Source organism: Panthera pardus, unplaced genomic scaffold (genome assembly GCF_024362965.1).
Source record: "Panthera pardus isolate Hobbes unplaced genomic scaffold, ASM2436296v1 HiC_scaffold_6, whole genome shotgun sequence".
In the NCBI taxonomy this organism is placed as follows: Eukaryota; Metazoa; Chordata; class Mammalia; order Carnivora; family Felidae; genus Panthera; species Panthera pardus.
The window spans coordinates 14983990-15001261 of record NW_026526991.1 but is presented as its reverse complement, the minus strand read 5'-3'; the positions used below and the strand labels follow the sequence as shown (position 1 = coordinate 15001261).

Below are 17272 nucleotides of genomic sequence, written 5' to 3'. Positions count from 1 at the left end.
AGAGGCAAGAGACAGTGTAGTCCATGGCTATACTTGTGACTGCAGGGAAGACAGTACTGGCTACAGCAAAGGATGCGACAGAAGGTGTGTCCCAAGGTGATGTACACAAAGGGCTTCCTGTGCCTTGTTAGAAGCAGTGGGTTCCAGAAGGGCAGGACTCTAATTATCTTAGCAGCCCTCTGTGCTTCAAGTGCAGCCCAAACCTGGCAAGCGGGGACAGTCATGTGGTGACTGAACAGATGCTTTCCTCTCTACTCGATGTGAGACCTGGAGGTCCCAGAGGACCACTCCAGTTGAATGAGGGAGTCCCAGGATTAAGAATCTCTGCAGAGGGGCGCCTGGGTGGCTCAGTCAGTTAAGCATCTGGCTTCGGCTCAGGGTGATCTGGCAGTTTGTGGGTTCGAGCCCTGCATCGGGCTCTGTGCTGACAGCTCAGGGCCTGGAGACTGCTTTGGATTCTGTCTCCCCCCTCTCTCTGCCCCTCCCCCACTTGTTCTCTCTCTCTCCCTCTCTCTTTCTCTCTCTCTCTCTCTCTCAAAAATAAACATTAAGAATTTTTTTTCAAAAAAGGAATCTCTGCAGAGATATTCAGCACATCTTCTGTGCAAGTCATGGCTGCCTTGACAAGGATCTGAAATCTTACTTCTGTCCACAGGTGACCTGGTGTCCCGAGCAATGCATCACCTGCAGCCCCTCAATGCCAAGCACCATGGAAACGGCACCCCCCTGCACCACAAGCAGGGGGCGCTCTACTGGGAGCCAGAGGCCCTGTACACCCTTTGCTATTTCATGCACTGCCCGCAAATGGAATGGGAAAATCCCAACGTGGAGCCTTCCAAAGTCAACCTCCAGGTGGAAAGGTAAGATCTGCCTTGGCTCCGGATGGCCAAAAAGAGGAACTCCTCTGGCCAACACCGCCTTGCAGTGGGTGGGTGCTTTCTCCAGAGTGGCAGAGGGGTACCAGAGGGGAGCCATGCTGGTGGTCACAACTGCACAGTGCCCAGAAACTCTCTGGAGGGGTCCAGGTTGGAATCTTGTGCTCCAAGGGGTGTCTGAGACCCAGGTGGGGTCTTTGAAATGGGTTTGCATAGGGTTGATCCAGTTTGGGTTAAAAACGGCCTGGGTCAGAAAGGTGGATTTGCAGATTCTGAAGGCGTAAAGGACTCTGCTGTGCAGGGTGGCTCCCTTGTGAAGGCAGCTATGGGGGAGACCAGCTCCTTGGGTGGGAGGTGTCTTCATTTCCTCCTGGCTGTCCTGGGGACTCCCTTGGGGAACCGTAAACACCTGCTCAGCTGAAGTGGGTCCTGAGGTGGCCAGGAGACTGGCTGGCTCAAGCAGAATTAAGGGAAAGGGAAGAAGGGAGGGTTTCCGGGGGGGGACACTTCCTCAGACACAGCTTCTGACCCTCCCAAGCACATTCCCTCCACTTCTCTGTGCCTCAACTTCCCTTTCTGTAAACCAGTGGCTGAACTAAGTTGTTCCCAGGTCCCCTTCTGTCTGGAAAGCCCCAGGACGGTTTCACCCTCTCAGAGGCAGAGTATCAGAAACCACACTGGGAACACCCCACAGAGCCCATCTCCCCACAGCACCTCACAAGTCGGGCTCTGCTTCCACATGAGCCTGTTTGCTGCAACTACTCTCGTAGTGACCCATTTATCAAAAGAGTGGTTAAGAGAGTGGGCTCAGTGATCCAGAGAGTGGGTTCAAATCCTGGCTCTTCCAATTAAAAGTCAGAGGACGGGGAGGGCCTTGGTAAAGTTCCCTAACCTATCCATGCCTCAGTTTCTTCATCTGAAAAATGCGGCTACCAAAAGTAAATCCTTCATAAGGCTGTTGGAGGAGTGAGTGAATTGAACAGTGCCCAGCACACGGTAAATGCTCACTTTTGCTTCTGTTGTAGATACTATCTGCATTTTGGTGGACTTAATGCAATTTTCTTTTCTCTGTTAAATGGTTCCAAGCAATTTTGAAATGCTCATTGGCTGCTTTGCTGCTGCAGGAGTGGACTGGGGCTTACTTGGGCTTCCTTTTACAGCCACGTCTCTTGGCTTTCATTTCAGGGAAGAGAATGGAGCACGAGTTAGACAAAAGTTGCTGAGTTTTTGTTCCTGTTTTGTTTTTAAGAATCTCAAGTTAGCATGAATATTTCAATCCAGTCTGGAGTTAGCTTCATCAGGCATCCCACGGTCTAGGCCAAATCAGTGGGTACCCTACATGTATTTCCACATGCCGAAGATGCCCGAATTCAGGGGGCCAAATGCTCCTTGTCCCTGGGCAGAAAATAACTTCAGTCAGAGACACCAGGAGTGCTTTCTGTGAATGTGCAACCTTAGTGCTGAGAGAATGGGAGCCAGCAGCCTCGGCCTGTGGGGCATCTAGCTCTTAGGCATACCCCCCTGACAGCCTGTGGGACAGTGAGCATCTCTGACTTACCTCCCGCCAACATGCACTTGACCCCCAGATGACTCCCTTCCAACTCCAGCTAGACAGCACCTCCTCTGAGCCGCAGAACCTCCTCGTCCTAGTCAGCCTCAGTTTCCCCATCAAGTCTCACACTCTCAGACTGGTTCTTCTCATCACACCTTATTCTTTTCCACATAACACTTACTACAGTTGATAATCATAATTTCGTTACGTGTTCGTTTATTGCCCGTCAGCTTCATGAGGGCAGAGAACACATCTGTTATGGTTGTCCCTCCACACCCAATGCCACGCTCAACATCTGGTGCTAGGTGGGGAGTCAGTAAATTTTTGTAGAGAGAACGAACGAACCCATCGACCTAGCTGCCCGTGGAACATGTCCCTTTGTGCGTGCTCACAACTACCCCACATCTGAAGTTATCATCTTTTCTCTGAAACCAGCTGTCCTTCCTTTCTCCCTCATCTCTAAGGGTGGCATCACCACCAACCCAGAAAAGTGGGCCTCGCCCCACACTCTTTCCTCCCCCTCACCCCGTCCTGCAGCCACTGGTCAATGTGTGTTACTGATGCCGCACCTGCAACATCTCTCATTGCTCTCTCCCTTCCTTCCCAGATTGCTGCCACTGTGTGGTTGGGTACCTTGTTCCCTCTTACTTCTGTACTGCATTGGATTTCTAAATGGTCTCCCAGGATGTAAGGCTTAATATCCTCTGACCAGCTCCATCGTCCTCATAGCCATCAGACTGAAACTTCTAGAATAGGAATCTCATCATGTAATGTACTCCCTGCCCCCACACAACACCCGTGCATGGCCCCATTACATCTTCCCTTACACGGCTTCCACCTTCTCTTCTGGAATCCCTTTCAGAATTCAGAGTGTAGCTGGAGTGGCTATAAGTCTGGGAGACCATCTGAGGTTTCCAGACTTTCTGGGACAAGATGTGAAGATGCGTGAGCTTTGAGGGAGAACAGAGTAAAGAGAAGATGGCCCAAAATGCTATGGAGTCACTTCTGTCTCCGTCTTTCCCTTCTTCTTTGGTTGGTTTTTCAGAGGTCATCACAAAATGCCGAGTGGAACTTGACATTTTTTGAGTTGTGTTACTTTGGTCCTCTGGAAAGAATATGGATTTGGAAACTAGGCTGACCTTTGGCTTTGGGATGCTTTGGCTTTGCATTCCAGCCCTGCTTCTTCTGGATCTGAGACCTTTTTTAAAAAAAAAAAATATGAAATTTATTGTCAAATTGGTTTCCATACAACACCCAGTGCTCATCCCGACAGGTGCCCTCCTCAATGCCCATCACCCACTTTCCCCTCCTGCCCACCCCCAGTTTATTCTCAGTATTTAAGAGTCTCTTACGGTTTGCCTCCTTCCGTCTCTGTAACTTTTTTCCCCCTTCTCCTCCCCCATGGTCTTCTGTTGAGTTTCTCAGGATCCACATATGAGTGAAAACATATGGTATCTGTCTTTCTCTGCCTGACTTATTTCACATAGCATAACACTCTCCAGTTCCATCCATGTTGCTGCAAATGGCCAGATTTCATTCTTTCTCATTGCCAAGTAGTACTCCATTGTATAAATAAACCACATCTTCTTTATCCATTAATCAGTTGATGGACATTTAGGCTCTTTCCATAATGTGGCTATTGTTGAAAGTGCTGCTATAAACATTGGGGTACAAGTGCCCCCTGTATCCCTTGGGTAAATTCCTAGCAGTGCTATTGCTGGGTCATAGGGTAGATCTATTTTTAATTTTTTGAGGAACCTCCACACTGTTTTCCAGAGCGGCTGCACCAGTTTGCATTCCCACCAACAGTGCAAGAGGGTTCCCATTTTTCCACATCCTCGCCAACATCTATAGTCTCCTGATTTGTTCATTTTAGCCACTCTGAGTGATGTGAGGTGATATCTCAGTGTGGTTTTGATTTGTGTTTCCCTGATGAGGAGTGACGTTGAGCATCTTTTCATGTGCCTGTTGGCCATCTGGATGTCTTCTTTAGAGAAGTGTCTATTCATGTCTTCTGCCCATTTCTTCACTGGATTATCTGAGACCTTGAACAAGCCATCCTTCCTCATTGAACCTCATTGACTGTAAAATGAGAGTGACAGAAGTTTCATGGGACTGGTGTAAGCAGTGAATTCAAAATCGTAGCTAAGACTCTGGTGCCATGGCTGGCACAAAAGGAGCTCTCCTCTCACCCCCCAAAAGAGTAGCTGATACCATACATCTTTTTATTAGGGGGAGCCTCCAAAATGCTGTTACCATTGTCCCTGCAGAAACCTGTGTGTGTATTTCTTCTAGACAGAAAGCTATTTCTCCTGCTCCCTGATGGAATAGGCCTTGGCATTTAGCATCTGAAATCACACATGGAAGGGCTTCAGAGGAGAGATGACTTCTGTTTTCAGTGAAGGGTTTACACCAGCTCCATACCAGAACTTCTAAATAAGAAGTTTCCAGTGGGATATGGACTCTAATTTGGAGTTGTTTTTCTCTCTGTATTTCTCTATCCTCACTCCCAAAATCAAACAACATTTCCTTAACTCTTTATTTTTATTCTGGCAATGTCAAGTAGGGCCATGGTGCTTATATGGTTTTTCACTAGACTATATTCTTCAGAAAAGGGACTGAATATTATTTGCTTTTGCCCATGCCCAGCAGAAAGCCAGAAACATTTGTTGACTGAAATATGGATTGTTTTATACCTCAAATCATCTCTGCTTGTCAAAAGAGCCTTCCTTGGCTGGAGTATTTGGAAGTAGGCCTACATGCACTATTTTACTCTTTCATGTGGGCATAGCTTTAGAGTTGCTACATTTGTTTTGGATAGTTTCATTTTTCACTGCGGGATTTTTGAAGGAGCTCAGTGCCAGTGTGAAATTTCTATAGTTTAAGTTTTTCCAGAACTTTGGCGACTAGTTTTTGAGCTTCTAAAATCTTTCCGAGCAGCTCTTTGGGTCACTGGAAGCATGTACCAGGAACAGGTCCTGTAAAGAGCTGGAGGTCCAGAGTGAGACAGACAGGCATGACCCAGACCACATGGAGTAGAGACTAGGACTAAAAGGTCAGACTTAGAATCTTATTCAAGTCAAGTGTTGGCAAATTCAACATGGAGAAGGAAGAGGAGGAAAACATTCTGTATCAAGGAGAATCCAATCTTTGATATCACTGAATCTGATATGTGCCAAAGCCTGGTCACTGGAGATTTATGATGCTCTGTGAAATACAGTGCTGACCTTCCAAGTGCCTCCAGGAAGACAGTAGCTTCAGATTCCATAGAAAAAAATAAATTGCTGTTAATTATGGTACCCAGCCTTAGTTTGTGACCTAATTTTTTTAATCCCTTAATTCAATTTATAATAAAGCTCCCTGAGGGAAACAATCTGCCTCTTATATGTTTTTCTAGAACACAACATAGTATTTTGGGACATTATACAGGCTTAACAAGTGTTTGTTAAGTTAGTTAAAAATAAATACAACCAATGTCATCAACAAAGCCTGTTTTGTATTGGAGCATCAGATGTTTTACAAAGAAATCTTAGTTCAGATGTCATCTTTATTTCTGGCTTTCATTTATTCAATATTTATCCAATATTTTGAAGAATTTTCTAAGAAATAGGTAATTCTACTTAATTTTTTCCTAGGACAGAATCTTCAATAATTTAAATTCAATATCAGAATAAACATATCATACTGTCAATCAATAAATAAAATCTTTCAGGTACTTCAGATATTTTTACTCAAAAAACTCAGATAAGTTTTTGTAAGATTTATGATTAGGCAATATTTGTTTTATTATATGTTTATATATAATTATATACTTATGATAAGGCAATGTTTATTTTGTAAGATTTATGATTAGGCAGTATTTATTTTAGTAATGATAAGTGTAAACATCTTAATGTAAATGTAAAAAACTAAGATCTGAGGCTACTGAATTTAAATAGAATCATCTTAAGTCTGGGACAAGGTTTTCCTCCCCTACATCATTACTGGAAATATCAGTGATTCCTAGATGTGTTTGGCCATGGATGATTTCAGTAATGGCCAAAAAATGAAAAAAAAAAAATAGCAGGATAAATTGGACTATTTTGTTGCCTGAGGTAGCTGGCAATGCCTGAGAGGTACAGAGATGTGTTTTAACCAGAAGACTAGACAATTAGGTAGTTCTGTCCTCCCCCCAGTCTCACTGAAAGCAAACAAAAACATATACTTAGGCAATCCCTTTTGCAAGCAGAACTGTATAAACAGATGTGGTTCACTGTCTACCAGGGAAGCTGGACCTAAAACATGAGTATATAATCACCAATCACCAACTGTTTGAAAGAAATGAAACCATCTTAACAAATGAAGAATTTACACTTGAAGAAACAGAGCTAATAAAGCAAACATAACAGACATTAGAAGTTAATGGTACCCGAATACATCTTCCAAGACACTCACCCTACCAAAGGATCACTCCAACACATCAGTTCTTGATGCTTTCTCATCTGTGGCATATATGACAGGTGATAGTCTAAGGTTAACATACTCCAGTGGACATAGCCAGGGTTGTGTAGAATTCCAAGCACTCTGTTGTAACTCTTCCTCATTCCTTCCCGCTAAGGAGTGTATATCAGAATGCAAGTGGACAGAGATATCCTTGACACAAACAGCATTATTAGTAAAAATACTGTGTTGCAAAGGTTAAACCTACTATGACTGCTTAAAGCAGAAAGATGACCTCTGGGAGGCCCAGTTTAGGTAGATCCTTTCCTCTTCCGCATCAGAATTAGACGTTGGGTTAATTCTCTAGCTCTTTTCTCCTGGAAATATGATAAAAATTTCAGTATCAACTACATTACTAAGCAGCATTGCTTATGGTTAGAGTAACTCTAGATTGGTAAAATTGATCTAACCTGCTAGTACTATAAATATTTGATAAATCTCCAGAGCTTTGGGCCTCCCTGATTTCATTGGCTCTTGTCGCTGACAGTGTCCTTGCATGGACCTTGGAAACTATATCTGTGGAGTTGCTACAAGAGATAGTGGGGTTCATAAACCAGGATAGTTCTCACAGTCACCCAAGTGGATCTCATCTACTTTCACCTGAGTGTCACCTGGGCAGAAGATAGCTCTAGGATGGATGGGTGAATTGCTATAAGGACTCCTACTGAAAGGAACATCTGATGCTATCCTGCTGGGCCATGTGTGGCTTATGATAGTCCCATGAATCTAAATGTTTAGTAGAGCTTAAGAAGATTTCTGATGGGTGTTAAAGCCAGAAAAGCAGGCTTTGGGGCTGCACAACCTAGAGCAGTGTCCAAGTTGTACCCCAGGACTGCTTCAGCAGATACCTCACACCACCAACGCTGGGCATTGGACACTCCTGGCAGGATCTGTGTCACAGTTACCCATGAAAGCTGAATGTCTCTACCAACACCCTTGTCAGCTTCATGTTCTATCTATGTCATACTACTTGCTTCCAAATCAGTGGTGCCTGGGTTATATGCCTGCACCCTAGCTGCAAAGGAGTCTGGGAAGTTGAATTTCTACCTTGTTGAACCATGGACTAATAATATGGGAAATTCTCTAAACACAGTAAGGTCATCAGTGTTTCCAGGCAGCCGCAAAATTTGACAGTTCCACCACACTCTTCTAATTTATTTGTTTTTGTATAAATAACACACAAGTGAATCACGTGTTCAGCTGAGTACTTCTGACCATTGTTAGCCACACATCTCACAACTGATTGGCTTACACACCACAACTGAGAACCAAAATACTGCCTCAACATTAGGACTCCTTAGCCTAACACTCTGGGAACCTTGATAGCAAGGAGGAGAGAGGACTGTTCCTGACATCCTAAGCAGGGATGCAGAATGCATTTTCCCAGAGGAGGAATGCTACTTCCTCATCTTCCCAAGACCAGTGATCATGTCCGGCACAAAAGTCCCATCAAATGCCCAGCCCAGTACTGCTGAGTCCTGGAGAAATCCAGAGTCAATGGACAAATGGAGACACGTGGAGAGGGGGAGACCTGTTTTCTGCAGCGCTGTATGTGGGCTTTGGTGGATTGGCCTGGAATCCCAATACCCATATAAATGGTTCTAAGAGGGAAAACATGCATGTTGAATACTAAACAATTAACTGGAGAGACAAAGTTTTAAAACAGGATCCATTCGTAACTTGAGCATTGCTGCATCTGGCACAAGATGAAAGCAACTCTAATCCCAATATTTTTCAAACTGTGGGTTACAGCCTGTTAATGGGCCATTAAATCAGTGCAGTGGAGAGATTGGCAAACTATGCCCCAAAGGCCAAATCTGGCCCACTGCCTGTTTTTATAAAGTTTTATTGGGACACAGCCATACCTATTTGTTTACGTATTATTTATGGCTGCTTTTGCATTTTTGATTAGCTGTGTCAGATGGCTCACACAGCTGAAAATATTCTTTGGCCCTTTCCAGTAAAAGTTTTTTTGACCCCTAATGTTGTGAGTTGTGACCTAAATTTTTAATAAATCAACTATAGTAGGAAAAAAAAAAGTTTTCATGAGGTAAAGTAAGTATGTTTTGTGGAACTTTTTTTTTTAAGTTATATGAATTTAACTAGAGTTGATTGATTTGCTTAAGGTCATGTAACTAAAGTTGTAGAGCTAGTGTCTGAACCCTTGGAGTCAGGTGCTGGTCTGTGCTCACATTCATTAGGCTGTTCTGCTACCGATGGGATTTGATTTAGAAGAAATAACATTTGGAAGCCTCATCCCTAATCCCTAGAATTTGTTTCATCATCTTCATGAATGTTTATTCTATATAAAACTAATATGTACATGCATTAAATAAAACATGGTAACTACAAAAAAAATTAAAAAGACACTTTGAATCACCCATAAGCACCATGACCATATAGGGTATATATTCTGTATCTACATCCAAGTTGTTTGGTTATTTCACAAAATAAGGACCATGTAGTACCTGCAGTTTTGTTGATCTATGTCATTGAGTAGACTTCAAAAGCATGATTTTTCAAGGGACTCTTCCATCATTGGACATTTAAAGTTGAGAGAACTCCAAGAACAGGCATGTTGAACATGTTTTATGATGAAGAAGGTGAAACTGAGCCCCAGCGGGATGAGTGGACTTGTCTGGGGTCATAAATGCACTTGCAGTGGATTTGCAAGGCAGTGCCTCAGTGCCTTTGCACATGCTTTGCCTTCTTCCCAGAACACTGCCTCCCCTCTGTCATCTGGCTCACTGAGTCAGTTCATCATTCAGTACTGATTTTAGGCATCACCTCCCCCAGGAACCCTTCCCTACCGCCTCAGGCCATGTAGGTGTTAAGGGCCTACCTCAGTGCATAGCATATAGTAAGTGCTCAATAAATGCTTGCAGAACTGAACAGAACTGGGTCTGAAACCCATGTGTTCCAACTTCTGGCCCAGAGAGCTGTGGTGACAGTGTCAACTCAGGCAGCCCTCAGCTTGGCACCCGCTATACGCTTCACATGCTCCAGGCCTCAGTTTCCTCAGCTGCAAACAAATAATAATTCCCACTTCATGGGGCTGTTTCGATGACTAATGAACTAACTTATGTCAGTGCCATATACACTCACTGGCCCATAGCAGAGAATCCATAAATGGTGGGGATTATTACTCTCTTAATTCAGGTTGACGTCTTATAGATATGTTCATCTATATAAGGCACTTAAAGTCCAGCATACATTAGGCTCTTTATAGATAATGCCCATTATTATTCTGTCATGGTGCTTGTAACCTGAACATACAATGTAACAGGGCTTCTCAAACTGTAATCACTAATGTGCATTGGAATCCCCTGGGATCTCATTAAAATGCAGATTCTATCCATAGGTCTGGGGAGGGCCCAAGATGTTTCATTTCTAACAAGCTCCCAGGTGAGGTGATGCTGCTGGTCATGGGCCACGCTGTGAATAACAACACATCGTAGTTTTCTGTGTGTTTGTCATTCATTTCCCCAACTTACTCCACCCCCCATTTTTAAGTTACATAAGGGCAAGAAATAAGCTTTTATGGCGATTTTTGTCTCTCTGGTCGAGCTTGGCACACAATAGGCTTTGGGGGCTGCATTGAGCCTCATGAGATGCTGGATCCCTGTGCCATTTGACGACATGAGCGGATCCCAGAGGTCAGACATGGCCAGCCTGCAGAACTTTGGGGCTGCAACAGCCAAGGAAAGACACTGAGTGTCTGAATATAATGATCATCTTCAGCCTAACAAGGTGGCTCCTCTAAGGTGGCTCAGGGATAGCAAATTAGCGACAAGCGTGCAAGGGAAAGGTGAGGCGGGATTTCACAGGTGTCCAGTCTGGAGAGAGGCAGCAGGGCAAATCTGAATGCTCACCAGCTTAACACTGTTGAACACCTCTAGCCTCCAGGGCCTGCCAAATGGCTTCGACTCAGGAGTATCCTGATTGTTGTTGTTTTAAGTTTGTTTATTTATTTTGAGAGAGAGAGCATGAGCAGGGGAGGGGCAGAGAGAGAGAGAGAATCCCAAACAGGCTTTCGCCGGCAGCACAGAGCCCCAAGTGGGGCTCAAACTCACAAACCGTGAAATCATGACCTGAGCAGAAATCAAGAGTCGGAGGCTCAACTGACTGAGCCATCCAGGCGCCCCTCGACTCAGGAGTTTTTTCCAGCCAAGGAAGAGAGATTGCTCCTGACCACAGGTGACAAGCTGAGGGACTCGAGTTTAAGAACAACCTTCCCTCCCAACATGCAGGGTCAGTCTGATCAGATGCACGCACTGCACTTGTTCGTTTGAATATCCAGGCCATTTCTGAACCCCGGTTAACTGGCTGCCCCAGCAGTCCGCTCTGCTCTGACACACCTTCTCTTTGTTTTATTGGAAAAGAAGGAAAACCTCACCTTCGCGCACAGAGACTGGGGAGCTAGCACCATACTATCCAGTGTAGTAACCACCAGCCACGTGTGGCTGTTTGAATTTAAATGAATAAAAATTAAAGAGAACTAAAGCTTCAGCTCCTCAGTACCCCTGTCCTCCTTTCAAATGCTCAATACTTGCCTGTGGCGAGCGGTTCCCGCTCTGGACGGAGCGCCCGGATAGGCTGTCTCCAGCATCACAGAAACTTCTCTTGAACAGCCCTGAACGGGAGACTCAAGGTTGGTAGCAGTCCCCTTTTAGAAAAACAGCCCATGGGGGCGCCTGGGTGGCTCAGTCGGTTAAGCAGCCGACTTCGGCTCAGGTCATGATCTTGCGGTGCGTGGGTTCGAGCCCCGCGTCGGGCTCTGTGCTGACCGCTCAGAGCTCTGTGCTGACCGCTCAGAGCCTGGAATCCTTTTCGGATTCTGTGTCTCCCTCTCTCTCTGACCTTCCCCCGTTCATGCTCTGTCTCTCTCTGTCTCAAAAATAAATAACCGTTAAAAAAAAATTAAAAAAAAAAAAAAGAAAAGAAAAACAGCCCATGGAAACCCGCGCTCCCAAAGCAGTACAGTCTCTACAAGAGACCAGGGACCAGCTGACCTGCCGAAGGGCATTCCGCATCCTCTTATTTTGATCACCTTGGAGCCAAAGTGCTTCGAAGCAACCATCACCATCACCACCCCAAATTTTACAAGGTGTTTGGGACGTGCAAGGCTCTCTTCTAAGCTCGTTGGCTCACTGAGTCCTCGCAGAATGTCATGAGCGTGTTAGCACCCTTACACTATTGCTGTCTCTTCCTTCTCTTGAAGAAGGTCAAGCTCAGAGAGGTTGTGTAGCCCGCCCAGGTTACACAGCGAGTCAGGGGCAGACTCTTGCAGGAAGCTTGAGTCCAGAGTTCACGCTCTCAACCGTGTGCCATGCCACAGGGACGGGAAGGACAGGGGGTCCCAGGGGGAGTGCACAGTGTCCCTCTGAAGGTTAAAAACCTGAAAATCTCGAACGAGGGAATGTTCTTGTTTTAATATGCTTCCCCCTCCTCTTCCCTTTTCCTTCCGGTATTTTCCCTGGCTGAGGCCTCAATAAATATTGCTCATATAAGTGGAATAATGATAATCAAATCACTTCATTTGATTAGACAGCAGTTAAACATCTTTGAGAAACATGTTTATCTCCTGGAACGAACTGCTATAAACCCAGAACCTGCCTCTCCAGTCTTCATCTCAGTGCTACTTGAACTTTTCAGTTTTTATTTAATTTTTAAAACTTGTGGGCTTCGTTATTTTTTAGAAAGAGAGAGAGCAAGTGAGGGAGAGGGGCAGAGGAAGAGAGAGAGAGAATCTTAAGCAGGGCTCAATCCTGTGACCCTGGGATCACGACCTCAGCCAAAATCAAGAGTCAAATGCTCAACCGACTGAGCCACCCAGGCCCCCCAAAACTTACTCATTTATCACTGAACTTCTATTCAGTTGTTCATCCTTCATCCATTTATTCAACGAACATGAATTGAGTGCCCGAGCATAGTAATAGGAAGAGCCAGTGTTGACTGAGTTTTTATATGTGCCAGGCACCATTTTAAGTACTTTACATGAATGAAGTCATTTGTCCCTCGGGATGACCTCATGATGGTAGGTAGTATTGTCATCCCCACTTTATAGATGGGGAAAATGAGTCAGAGAGGAGAAGTACCTTGCCCGAGGTCTCAGGGCTCAGTAGTGGCCTCGTGGGGATTCATGCCCAGGAGCCTGGCCACAGAGCTCACTCCCTTAACCTCTACCTGTGGCTGCTGTGTGCCATGCCCTATGCCAGGGAGGGGGGCGACCCAGGGGACCTCGCATGGCTCCTGCCCTATCCAGCTCATTTACCATCAGAGAAAGAAAGGGCAAAGGGTCAGAAGGGACATGCAGATCAACAGCCGAAGGGGATCCGGGAAGGTAGTTTTGGGGCCAGACGGAGGCATGGATGAGATCAGGCAATCCAGGTGGCTCCAAGGTCGGAAGTCTCCCGAGTACCCTAGAGCAGCGAGCGAGACCGCGGCAGGGGCCAGCTGACCTTCAGCTGGCTCACAGAGGTACAGCTGTTATGCCAGCTGTTCAAATGCTGAGTACTTCTCGATGCATTGGTAAAGAACCACTGCCCCAAATGCCCCCACCCCACGTCCCCACCGTCCAGTGCCTGCAGCTAGGCATCCAGGTCCACGGGGGTGGGGGAGGGGCCTGCCTATATTAAGACCACAGGAGGTAGGCGGTGCCTGGACCTTACTGATAGTTAAATAATACTTAGAATGTCACTGCTGAGTTGGAAGTGTGTGGGAGCAAATTATGTCCTACAGGTGTTGGGCCTTTGTTCCCTCAATGGTGGGGTTCGTGTGACGGTTGGAACAAAGGGAGAAGGCTTAGCCAGATGCAACGTCCTGCTCAGCCTTCGGGACAGCTGCATCCTCACCGCTGCTGTGGAACCTGTGCCGCACCCCACCCCGAGCAGGACAAGCCCCGCCCCCCCCCTCGCCCCCCAGCTTGCTCTCTGTGAAGCCCTCTGTGAGTAATTATAACAACACCCGGAGCCATCGTGTGCCAGGCCCTGGGATGAGCGCCACTTCTGATTGCCCTACTTAAACGTCCCCATCACCCTCTGAGATGCTGTAGTTCTGCCTCGTTTCAGATCCGATGGGGAGAGTGAGGCCGACAGAGTTCAAGGACTTGCCCAAGGTCACACGGCTTAAGCTTGAGAGGGGCCAGGCTGGAAGTTAAGCCCACGCAGGGTGAGTCCCGAGCCCGTGTCCTCTTCATCACCTCCCGCGTGGGAGGCAAAGGCTGGGGCCATTGCCGCGGCAGCGTTCTTTTCTTCCATGTCTGTCTCCACTGCCGAACTGAACTGGTCAGAGGCAGGGACTGGGCTTTGATCAGCTCGTGCTCTCTCTGGCAGGCAGCCAGGGCCTGGCACAGCCGGGTGGGGATATGAAGACCAGTCTGAGTGCAAGGCAGCAGGAACATGGAGCCGGCCCTGATGCAGAGGGCTGGTTGGAAGGTTCCTGCAAGAGTCCCCGAGCGTGTGGCTTGACCGAGTGCCATGTCCCATGTCCCCCAGCAAGAGAGGTCACCAACTGGCCTCCTCCCTTTGCCTGAACAATCCCAGGGGAAGCTATATTAGCCTCCTTGGATTTTTTGGTGCCTCCTCATTTGCCTGAAGCTGCCAGCCTTCTGCATACCCTATGTCTGGGACTTCAGACAGTGTGCTTGAATGTTCTGCGCTACAGGGAAAAAAAAAATTTTTTTTTAAAGAACATTAGTGAAAATTAGCCCTTGAAGCTGCCCAGTGCAAACTGGGGGCTGGCCCAGCATGGCAAGGGCCAGTAGCAGCCGGGGTGCCTGGGAACAGAAAGGCCTGCCAAGAGGGAACGCTCCCCGAGTTCAGCCAGCTTTCAAACCATCTGCCCTGTGCCAAGTTTCCACTCTGTTTTATCCTTTCAGAAACAGTGATATTGACAGCTTCCAGCACATACCTGGGTTTCACACGTTATGGAAAGGAGCAGGGCAGTAGAAACATGGTCATTCGCCTAGGAGACCTAGCATCTGAGTTGATCTTGCATTCTTCAAAGTCTGACTTCCCACATGAACCCCACACATGTCTGCATGCCTCCTAGTAGACCTTCGTCCTAGGTTTTCATTGATTTAATCACCTTCTCTCCTCCTTCCATTTTGCTGTCCTCACGGGCTGCGTCTTTTAACAGCTGTAATACAAGGTGCTATAAAGTCAAATTTTTATATTATATTTTTTTTTTACTAAAAAGTTCCTTTGCTCATTTTTTTTAACTTTGGTAAATACAGAAAAACATAAGAAAGAAAATTAAAATTGTCTACAATTCTGCTACCGAAATGATCGTTGGGTACCTGTTCTCATCTTTGTTTTCAATGCAGACAGTGAGGCTTTTTAAAATAGTCGTACTGTGTATATATAATTTTATATCTGTTTTTATTTCACTTAATATGCCGCAAGCCTTTTTCCTGGTACACTACAGAACGTTCATAAACATCACTTTTAATGACTGCGAGATATTCCATCTTGTGAATGCACTGTAATTTGCCTAACAGTTCCCAGGTTGCTGGTCATTTGGATCTTTCCAGTTGGTGAATTGCTGTTCTTTTAAAACGACACACAGTAGCATGACTAAAACATCAATGGAGAGGGAATGGATGTAAAAAAACAAAAGTAGTCTCTTTGGAGTAGAGCACCTAGGGGTTAATTCGTGAGGCTTCTGATGGCTCCTCTGAGTGAGAAATTACAGAAAAGGAGAGCTCTGGATGGAAAGCTTACCCAGCCCAATCCCAGATCCCATGTCATTGTGTTTTCCAGGAGGAAACACCTTATGGGAAATGTGAGAAGTGGCCTCCACCTGGTCTGCAAGGTCTCTGGCCACAGTCATTATCAAGATCTCTTGAAACTTCATGGTTTCCAGGGTCTTCCACACATACAGTCTCCCTAGATTCTGGGAGTGGGAAGACCAGACACAACTTTAAAGACACTGGCTCTAGTAAAGTCATGAGATTTTCCCAAAGCCACGCAGTGTGTGACCACGTTGAGACCATAAGGGCTGCTCAGGGCAATCTCTGGTGAACCCCCACCCTGTGTCCTATACTGTTTCTAGAATGGGGCAGAGCATTAGGGCATCTGGATAGCTCGGTCAGTTAAGCATCTGACTCTCGATTTCAGCTCAGGTCACAATCTCACAGTCGGTCGTGAGATCGAGTGCTGAGTACGGAGCCTGCTTAAGATTCTCTCCCTCCCTCTCCCTCTGCCCCTCCTCCACTTGCACTCTGTACTCTCTCTCAAAAAAATTAAAAAACTTCAAAAAATAATAACAAAATAGAATGGGGGAAAGCCTTAACACAGCATCATCAGAATGCAAGTTTTGAGCTGGCCCCATGCACAAAGTTCATTGTGTATGCCCTTGGCCATGTCCGTAGATTAGGAAGTCTCCATAATTCCAGGAGTCCCTTGTTTGGTGGTCGCGTTTGTTTATTATCCTGGATTTTAAACCACTCTGTTTTTGTTTTCCCTGTGTATAAGAAACATTGCCGATGAGGGCTTCTTCAGCTCTTTCAGATTGGCGTGAGGAATTCTTTCAAGATTCAGCCCGTCAGGTTCTGGCCTGCCCAGGAATTTAGGCAGAATATGCTAGAAAAGAAGGTGGATCTTTTCCCAGGCTTCTGTTTCACTAGAAAGTTCAAACTCCCAGGCTGGAGTGAGCCTTTGTGGCAGTCTTCTGTCACACTGTCCCTTATTAGTTCCTTACGCAGAATCTCACCCCTTCTTTGGAGACCCTGTGGCAGCAGAGTGTGGAAAGAACATTCTGTGAAGAAAAAAGGAAACCAGTAAATAGGCAAAACCAAGGACCAACTTGTTGAAAACACCAACACTGATGACATATTCCACTGCCTCCAAAATCCTTCCCTGGAGGCACTGTCCCTCTTTAGAGGACCTTATAAGACCATCTCACAAGGCACTTTCCACGGTTGGCCTCGGATTATAGTTACCTGTCCTTCCTTGCCTGATGGCCGACCACTTTATGCTCCAGTCCACCAATCCAAAGACCAATCAAACAAATATACAAGGATAATTAAGGACAGTTAAACAGACTTTAGCATTCAAGGCTGCCCTGGAAGATGGGAATGTGTGCCCACACTAAACTCCTCTGCTAGATCCAACACTAGGGTCCAGGTTTTAAACCTTTATGTCTTCCACAAAACTCGGCACAGACCCTTGTTCCAAGAAGATGGCCAATAAACAGGGAACAGGTTAAGTGAGCAGCGTGCACAATATCGCCTACTCCCTTTTTTCTTCAGCCACTTCAGTCCACAGACTCCCCTGAACTTGCCCTGCATTTCTTCAACTAAGTTCCTCTGCCTAGAGTCTTCTTCTGAACGATTCTCATTCTCTCTCTCTCTCTCTCTCTCTCT

At 46.0% G+C, this 17272-nt stretch overlaps 1 protein-coding gene across 3 annotated transcripts in view; it reads left to right on the top strand.

The window, feature by feature from the left end:
* ABTB3 (ankyrin repeat and BTB domain containing 3) overlaps positions 1 to 17272 on the top strand; it is a 315349-nt gene that overhangs the window by 198761 nt on the left and 99316 nt on the right. For all 3 annotated transcript variants that reach the window (XM_053895843.1, XM_019446694.2, XM_019446693.2), the window contains exon 3: positions 656 to 860. In XM_053895843.1, coding sequence (XP_053751818.1) covers positions 656 to 860 — 205 coding nt within the window. The remainder of the gene's footprint in view (positions 1 to 655; positions 861 to 17272) is intronic.